General features: G+C 40.0%; 1 protein-coding gene across 2 annotated transcripts; it reads right to left on the bottom strand.

Moving 5' to 3' along the window:
- Positions 1–4,944: 4,944 nt before the first annotated feature.
- On the bottom strand, positions 4,945–8,112 carry RPA3 (replication protein A3). 2 transcript variants are annotated; one of them, XM_079711058.1, is made up of 5 exons: positions 8,004–8,112; positions 6,831–6,905; positions 5,898–6,006; positions 5,763–5,787; positions 5,239–5,328 (listed from the first exon to the last, which is right to left on the bottom strand). In XM_079711058.1, coding segments are annotated over exons 1-5 (309 nt in total). In that variant the 5' UTR covers positions 8,103–8,112; the 3' UTR covers positions 5,239–5,327. The 2 variants fall into 2 exon arrangements, with proteins under 2 accessions (XP_079567183.1, XP_079567184.1); XM_079711057.1 differs by lacking the exon at positions 5,763–5,787 and having other exon boundaries at positions 4,945–5,328.
- Between the last annotated feature and the right edge of the window lie 1,600 nt (positions 8,113–9,712).

The raw sequence follows: 9,712 nt of genomic DNA, 5'->3' as shown, positions 1-9,712 counted from the left end.
GCTTCCCAGGCACACCTGGAGTTAAATTTAAAGCCTAAGTTTATTTCCTCTTGAGTGTTTTTGTAGTTGTTATCTCCTTTTTCGAGATGTTTTCCCTTTTTATTTTTGTAGCCTAGTCCTTTTTAGAAATGTGTGATATATAAGTTAGTAATGTCAGTGTTTTATCCTCAATCGTCATCTTCCGTTCTTTGAGCTTTCAGCATCATTGACTGGTCTTTGAAACTCTCTTTCATTGCCTTTCACGATATTCTTTCAGTGAATGAATATCTATTGAGTGTTTACTAGGTGTTGGGCACCACTGGGGTCCTTCTCCTGACTCAGTCACTCTCCCACTGCTGTTCCATAAGTGCACAGTTCCCCCCCACCCCCAGGTTCTGTGGTTTTCTTCCTCTGGATGCTGTTCCCTGATTTAGGAACACAATCCCTAACTTGAAACTCTTGGAGCCATATGTACTTCAGAATTCAGAATTCTTTGATTTTAGAAAAGTCAGGGGGTATATTTACCATATGTTATGAAACACCCTTCCCAGAGGGGCAGTACCCTCTACTCAAACATGGTAATATTTCTTCAGTGAAGCATATGAGTATTTACTGGAAGTAGGATAAAGACTATAAGTAGCCTCACTACAATTCTTATCAGGTTTTGTTGCCAAATGCATTTTGCCCCAAATTCAGGAAAAATGGGTTTCAAACCATTAGAGATTTCTAATTGGTAGATCTCTTAAAGTCTACTTTAAATATTAGGCAGGTTGTCTCTCAAATCTCTGTCTGGTCCTACATTTCCAATATCTTCTGGACATCTTTACTCAAGGCCCTATTAACTACTTAAATTTGTATTGAAGTGAAATTATTGCTTCCTCACCTGTTGATCTCATCCTTGGCTCTTACCCTGTGTAAGTCCTAGCATCATCACTGAGTCCTATGGAATCCATTATCCTATGGAATCCATTATAATATATTCTCAACTCCTGGCCTCCTATTCTTTGTCGCTTCACCAAATTATGGTTCAGGCCTTCATTACCTCTTCTCTCAGCTTTGTGGCTTCTCAAACCAGGATGGATGAACTAAGTTATTCATACACTATGTTAGGCATTGGGAAATACAAATAAAACAGGTTTTTAAGCTACAGTTTCTTCATCTATAAGGGCCTCTTCTTAGTGGGGAAGACTAATTAGAAGACTGGTTAAATAAATTAGGAAACACTTGGCACAGTGGATATTTTTCAACCATTAAAAAGCATGAGATAGCTCAGTATGTTAATTGCCAAGACTTATTAAATGAAAAATGCATGTTGCAGAGAAGTATATTGAGGTCCTACAGACAGTTTATGTAGAGAAAGTTCTGGAAAGCAATCCACCAATCCATAGGAGTGTCTCTGGGGAGACAGTAGGAAATTTACCTTCTGATTTTTGTAGTGTTAAAAATATATATAATCTATATTTTTTTTAATCCGAAAAAAAGGCTATGAGCAAGTTAAGTGCGATGAGAGGAATATAACATAAAGCAACTAACTCTGCTTGCCCAAGTTAGGGAAAGCTTAGAGAATGTTTTCCTTTGGGCATAGAGACAGACATTCCAATCAGAGCAGAGAGCAAGTTCAACAGCATCCGGATTTTAAAGGGTCTAGTGTATTCTGGCAACAGTAGATCAGTGCTGGAGGGTTGCTTCCAGGGGAGAGTAGGATTTGGGACTGAGGTGAGACGTGGTCAGATTTTGGAGGGTCTGAACTACTAATTAGAAATGTGGACTTGACCTAGTCACTGGGGAGCCTCTGGCGGGTGTTGATTTTGTTTTCAATGCATTTTTTTTTTGGAGTAATTTTAGATTTATAGGAAAGTTGCAAAGATAGAGTTCCTCCCCTCACCCAGTTTGTCTCCTTTTATGTTACCTTACATTATCCTGGTACATCTGTCAAAACTAAGAAACCAACGTTGGTACGTTAGTTTAGCTCCAGACTTTATTCAGATTTTTACCTGTTTTCCATTAATGTCCTTTTTGTGTTCCAGGAGCCAGTCCATGATCCCACATCACATTTAGTTGTCATGTCTCCTTAGTCTTCTGTGCTCTGTGAGATTCTGTCTTTCCTCATTACCTTGATAGTTTTGAGGGGTACTGATCAGTTTGTAGAATGTCCTTCAATTTGGGTATGTCTGATATTTTCTCATGATTAGACTGGCATTATGCATTTATGAAAAAATAGCACAAAGGTGAAGCGCCTTTCTTATCCCATTACATCAGAGGGCACACGATTTATCCACATGTCATCACTGGTGGTGTTAACCTTGTTCACTTCATTAAGGTCATATTGGCCCGGTTTCTCCACTGTAAGCTTTCCAGGAAGTTTTCCCCTATTCACACTTCTCTGGTTTTTAAACTTTGTACTATCGATTGTAGTACAATCGATGCTTAACGCACTCTTTTGGCCGGGTGATCGGAAGAGGCTGGAAGCAGTAAGTCCAGTAATATATTTAGGGCTGTTGGAATAGCTCAAGTGAGAGATGACAATTGTCTGAACTTATAGTGGCAGTGGCAGTGTAAAGGATTAGAGGTATTCAAGCTTTTCTGGCCAACAGAGTAGCTTATGGTAACTTTAAAAGAAACAAGACAAATCAGAATCACTTCACACCCATTAGTATAGTTATAATAAAAAAGTCAGATAATAAGTGTTGAGGATGTGGAGAAGTTAGAATCCTCAAACACTGCTGCTGGGAATGTAAAATGGTATAGCCACTCTGGAATACCGTCTGATAGTTCCTCAAAAGTTAAACATATTTACCATTTGATACAGCAGTTCCTGTCCTAGGTATATACCCAAGAGAAAGAAAAAATATGTACACACAAAAACTTATACATGAATGTTCATAGTTCATTATAGCTAAATGGTGGAAACCACCCAAATGTAAAGCAACTGATGAATGGATAAACAAAATGTGGTGTATCCGTACAGTGGAATACTTTTGGCCATAAAAAGGGATGAAGCACTGATATATGCTATAACACAGATGAACCTTGAAAACATTATGCTAAATCAGTCAGTCACAAATGGCCATATGTGATTCCATTTATATGAAATATCCAGAACAGGTAAATCTATAGACAGAAAGTAGATTAGTTGATTCTTAGGGCCAGGGAGCGGGGAGTGGTGGTGTAGGGACTGGGCCATGACAGGTAAATGGTACAGGGGTTCTTTTTGGGGTGATGAAAATGTGCTAAAATTGATTGTGGTGATGAGTGTACAACTCTGTGTACTAAAAGCCACCGAATTGTACACTTGAAATAGGTGAATTATATATGTGAATTATCTTTAAAAAATTATTACTAAAAAGTCAGGGAACACATGGCAGGGGGGCTGCATCTATTCAAACTACACTCATTCAAGCTAAAGCGCTGGTGGGACATGCAAGTGCAGATGTTGAACAGCTCAGAGGTGAAGCTGGGGCTAGAGAAATGGCACCATAAATCATTAGTGTAAAGGATTCACTTGTCAGAAAGCAAGGTACCCTAGTCATTTAGTCCAGTTTACTGAACATAGTAGTTCAAGGGAAGGTTTCAAACAGGACACCTTTAACATTTAATAGCACTGAGTTTTCTGAGGTTAACACAAGTGAGGACTGACCCCTTCTCTAGCACTGGAGATAACACTGTGTTATTGAGATTAGCTGATGTCCCTCCTACACCTAAATTTCAATTACAGTTGTCTTTACTTCCTGTAATAAAATGCTTTACCATGAGTAGCTCTGTTGCTTAAGTAATTTGTAGAATATTTTGGGGTGAAAGTTGAAATTGAAGATGGTACCAATTTAAAATAAATATTTTTGGTATAATTTACAACCTAAATGGATTTAGAATTAGTTTACTTCCTCACTGAAGAAAATGGGTCAGGCCAGAAAACTTGTGGCCACATAGGTCACCAGTTACTCTGTATTACTGTCCTACACTTGCAACACCCGTGCCTGCCCACTCCCAATGGTACTTGGTGGTATGAAGTACAAGTCAGTAGGAATTTCATATTAAGGATAATGACAGTTGAAAAGAATTTTAAAAAAAATTAAATGATTCCACCAACTGTTTTAATGATCAGGTATCCCCTTTTTGGCCTAGTGAATGCTCAGTTTTAAAATCCTGAGAAAGAGATGCTATGATGGTTACTTTTATATGTCAGTATGACTAAGCTAAGGGATACCCAGATAGCTGGTAAAACATTATTCTGGGTGTATCTGTGAGCGTGTTTCTGGAACAGATTAGCATCTAAATCAGTAGACTGAGTAAAGATGGCCCTTGCCAAAGTAGGTGGGCATCATTCAATCCGTTGAGAGTCCAAATAGAACAAAATGGCAGAGGAAGGGCAAATTTGCTCTCTCCTTGAGCTGGAATGTCCATCTTCTCCTGCCTGCAGACACTGGAGCTCCAGGTTCTCGGGCCTTCAGACTCTGGGACTTACACCAGTGTCCTCCCAGTTCTCAGGTCTTCAGACTGCGAGTTACACCATCATCTTCCCTTATTCTCAGGCCTTTGGACTCGCACTGTATTATACCACCGGCTTTCATGGTTCTCCAGCTTGTGGATGGCAGATCCCGGGACTTCTCAGCCTCTATAACCATGTAAGCCAATCTGCCTAACAATTATATATATATATATATATATATATATATCTCCATATATATCCTATTGGTTCTGATTCTCTAGAGAGCCCTGACTAAGGTAGGTACTCACAAATTACATAAGATGTTGGATTCTATTTGCTGTTTTAATAAAATCATTTTTCACAGAGTGTCAAGGAAGTAATCAACATGGTGTAATTCATGAGGTAGCAAGTAAATTCTTAACACAATTGGCCCAGGGTTTCATTTGGTAAGTCTAAGTCCTGACCTTACAGCTATGAAATTCCAAGTTTGTGCCTGAATAGATGACTAAAAGAATAAGAATGATATGACCAACGATATGTATCATTTAAACTTTTATTAATAAAACAGAAAACTAAACTCAGCCAGCTGCTTTTTTCTTGCATCTAATCTGACCATATGCCAGAGAAATGATTCTTTATTAGGACTCAGGTGAGAACTGTCAATAAACCAGTTCTGTTGAAAATGGCATACTGGAATATCTAATAACATTAGGTAAATGAAATTAAAAAGAGAACAAATAAAAGTATTAAAAATCACAGGAATCTCTCCTTTAAATATCAGGGGCCTCCTTTAATAATCTTCAATGTAGCTCATTAGCAATCATAAAAAATTCATCAAGTTCAACCATACTGCACAACCCCCAAAGGAAAAAACTGAGGGAACTCATGGGTAATTTTCACAGCTTCATTGTAAAGTCCAAGATCTGAAAGAAACAGTTCAGCAAACATTTAATCTACAGTGGAAAGCTGTAACATCAATTACTATCTAAAGAGTTATACCTATTTCTCTTTTCTCTCCCTTTTAGAGGTCAACTTGTTTTCACAATCCATTTCCTAAAACTGAGATATAGATCATCATATTTATTTAACTATGGCTCCAAAAAATAAAAGACATGGAGTATAGGAGACCACCCATTTTGACATCCATTGTACAGGCACAGTTCTTGCCTGGTTGTGTTTTAGGTGCTGTGCATTATTTGATGCCTTTAATCTATATATTAAAATCAAACAAACAAAACTATTAACATTATTTTTGTTTACCCCATTTAAAAACTTTTCTTTCCACAAATATTAATTAATCTTTGTTGAGTTTCTTACATACACAAGCACTGTTTAGAAGCAGGCCAAAATGTCCTACCATTTTCCTTTGGGATCAGGAAATTCTATAGAAATTGAAAAGGTAGCAGGACTGAAACTCAAGACCAAGATATAGCAATTTAAAAATAAAACTGTTTTCCACCTAATTTCATGAATTACAGAATGTTTTATTTACCAAAAGGATGGTTATCTTCTTTAAATTGGACATAAGATGCACACATAATGGTTGCCTTGGCCGTTACTCTTCCAACTACTTCCACAATTCCAGAGATTTCTTCATCAAGCTAACACAAAGAACAAAATGTCAACTTGGTGTTATCACATTTTCAGTTGATAATTAACTTGGAAAATTGTTCTACAGTTTACTAATCTTATCTTTCATTTCATGTAACAAAATAATTTTAAAATTTATCAATATAAAAATGGAATTAAAACTTGTTAAAAAATGTTTGAGTACTTATTACTGTTAGCACGTCACTAGTCCTGTTACCTTCAGCAGTGGCTTTGGGTCCAAAGATACAGTTAAATGTTTAAGTTGAAGACAAAATCACTTAAAGATACTGAGAATGTTCAGCATTTCCACAAGGAGTAATTTGTTTAAAAGGACCCATTGAAAGGAACTTTCTATTAACTACATTTGTACAGTGTGTTCTGCATCCATTAACCAAACAGCATACAGATCTGTCTTCATAAAAGACCAAGAAAATATTTTTAAGTACAATAAACATAAAATGTAAAAACAAGTAAGTGACAACTGAAAATAAATGTAAACAAAAACAGAAAACCAAATTTTAAAAACATAAAACTCTTGAGGAAGGAAAAAGTGATTTAAACAGATTTTTCTTATGTGATTTTCATAAGGAATGAGAATTGTCACCCAGCATTTAAGGGGTGTATTTAAAAAATGACAGAGCCCAAACAATCATTGGTTAGAAATGTAAAGAGAAATATAATGTAAGAAGAGGACAAATATTTGATTTTAGAGAGAGAGAAGTTTGATAAGCTGGTCCTTTATACATCCACTCCAAGAATCAGAAACATGAGCAACAAACCAAAACAAGATGAAGAATTAATTATAATATACATAGAATTAATACTTAAAACATACAGGCTCCATCAACTCAATAGTTCCATTTTTTCCTTCTCCATCTGAAAGAATAAACATTTTCCCACTGGGATGAATCTGAAAAATAAAAAGATTAAAAGTTTGACAAAAGATGAGCAGATTGACCCAAACTTACTTAATCGATGCACACAAAGCAATTGTTTTTGAACAGTTCAACTGGTTCACATTATCGTGTGTTAGCATACATACCTGATCAAACGATGCCCAGTTAAATCTGAATTTCAGATAAACAACAAACATTTTCCATACAAATGTGTCCTGTATTTTTATTTGCTAAATCTGGCAACCCTATGCTAAAAACAATTAAAGAGTCCATATTATCTAAAAGTGAGATCAACTGCCACCCATGATTTAAATGGTACGTATCCCACAGAGGATATGTTTTTAAAAATTAGGCATGAGGAAGTAAAGAGAGAACTGGTTGTCAGAAAACCTGGGTTCTAGTCCTGTAAGACTGCGACAGAGTGCAGTCAGACCTCGTTTGTATGACAGCTTTGCTACTTACTGCGGCCTTGAACCATACACTACTCCTAACCAATTTCCCTATCTGTGAAGTCCGAATACACCTATTTCAAGAAGATATGTGACTGAAATAAACTAATAAGCCTTTACACAAAAGCTTTCTCGGTTCCCTGATCCCGACACTTTGGGCCTGCTTCTCACCAGCAGGATGAGGGGCTGCACTCTAATAATGGGGTAAAATAACAGACAGGTATTGGATCAGTGAAGTACAATCAAAGAATGTTTTATAGAAAAGCGACTTCAACGAGAAAACGAAGTCTAAGAGGAAACTGCATAAAAGAAGGAAACGAAAACTGGACTAGTTGTCAAATCTGGGTAACTAAAAAATCAGGAAGTAGATGGAGTTATGTCTATAATTTCCTTTAAGTAAACACAAACGAGGGTGGGACGCTAGAATTTAGAAAGGAGCGCGTTCGAAAACGCTGCGATTCCGCGTCCTAAAAGAAGCGCCAAAATAGGGCTGCAATGGTTAAAAAGTGTGCAAAAAGTTCCCTTGTGAGAAATAAAGCAATGGGGAGCGCAGTGATGCTATAAGGCTGTCCCTCCTCCTTCACCCTCCGTTACACACCCTGAGGCCGCCACCCTGTCACGGATCCCCTCCCCCAAGGAGCCCAGGGTGGTGAGTGTGCGCACCTTCTCCAGCCTCCCTACGAAGCAAACGGGCTGGTCTATGAACTGAGCTAGCATGCTGGCGTTGATGCGCACCTTGGGCGACTCCATCACGTCCACCATGATTGTAACACAAGGCCGGCAGCCGGCCGGAAACTAGCGGACAACTGAGACTGTGCGCCCCACGGACGTCTACGGGGCGGATTCCTCCGAAACCAATCGGCGGAGACCAGCTCTCTCGCTCCACCAATCAAACGCACGGAAATCTCGATTGCCATCGCGCAGTCACCCGAAAGCGAAGAAAAAGGCAAGGACCCGTCCGGAAGTGGGGATCGGCTGCTTAGTGACGCGCGGCGTCCCGGAAGTTACCTGAGTCTTCCGCGAAGCGTACGTGGAGGCGGGGCTTGGATGGGGCGGGGCTGAGGCTCCCTTTTGAGGGCTCGGTCCTCCCCGCCGCGACTTAACCCCGGAAGCAGGGTGGCGGGCTCCTGTGCTGGTGCGGCGGGGGACTGCGGCGTGAGCCTCAGGTACCTCTTCTCGCGGGAGTCGCCGCAGCCTTACTGTTGCGGAAGAGAGAGGCGGGAGTCGGTACCTGTTTCGCCGTGGCACTCGGTGCTGCGCCACCAGCTGTTAGCATTTCCCCGCCTCCCCTCTTCCCACTTCTGCTTGGGAAGCGCGGGGTTCTTGCTGAATGAAATCTAGGGAGCGGGTCTCCTTTTGACCCCTGCCCTTCTGGAAACGAGAAGTGGGGTCGCCAGTGATTTTCATAGCCTTTGTGAAGCTCCTGCTGCTCGGTGGCAGAGAGTCGCTGATTTACCTCCCCAGCTGCGTCACTTTCCTTCGTCAGTTTCCCCACCTGTGAGAGGAGGGGCCTGACCCCATTACCTCTATGACCCTTTCTAGCCCCGACGTTTTGGGCACACTGTGGAGGTGCGGGTTTTCTCACCTCACTGTTAGCAACGAATTGAAGCATTTGGGAGTGGGTGAGGGAAGGACCACTGGGCTAGGAGAGGAGACGAATTTAAATGGCTGTTAGATTCTGAGCAGGTGCGTTTCTTCCGAGACATAATTTACCTATCCGCAGAATGAGGAAGTTAGATAACTCAATGGCAAGGTCCCAGCTGACTGAGTTTTGTCCATATGATTTACGGACTCTTTCTTCTTAACTCCCCAGGAATCTTTTTCCCTATTGCTTTCCACACCTCAGGACTCTGGAGGGGAGATGAGGAGGTGTGGAGGATAACGCGTTTGAAGGAGATTTGAGGGGATTCTTGAATCTGTTGCTGGCTCATGTGGCTGTTGATTTTGGGGGCTTTATCTTCCAGGATTTGATACCTGTCTTGCCAGCGATATTCCCGAATGAGTGCTCATAAAAAAAACCTGCCAACGGTGCTCCGGAAATTGGAAAAAAAAAAAAATCGGGGGTGGTGGTGGCGGATATTATTATTTTTTGGAAACCGAGTCCATCAATTTGCCTAAAGCCAATTCAGGTACCTATCTAGAGTCTCCAGTTTAGTCCCGCAGTTGCCTTAAGCTAAGAAGTTCCAGTTTGAGACATCACTCGGCAATTTAAGATGGAAATCTGATGTGCCGTAATTAAATGATTGTTTGCATCTCTCTGTGTTTATTTAGCACTTAGCATCTATGTAAATATATTTGCTTTTTAATGTTGCTGTCACTGAAACATCTGAAGGATTTCGTTAGCAGATGCAGGGTGCATGTCAGTTGGTGCA

The sequence above is a fragment of the Hyperoodon ampullatus genome (genome assembly GCF_949752795.1).
Source record: "Hyperoodon ampullatus genome assembly, chromosome: 9".
NCBI lineage: Eukaryota > Metazoa > Chordata > Mammalia > Artiodactyla > Ziphiidae > Hyperoodon > Hyperoodon ampullatus.
Note: the sequence above shows the minus strand (reverse complement) of the source record. Positions and strands in the feature narration are given on the sequence as shown.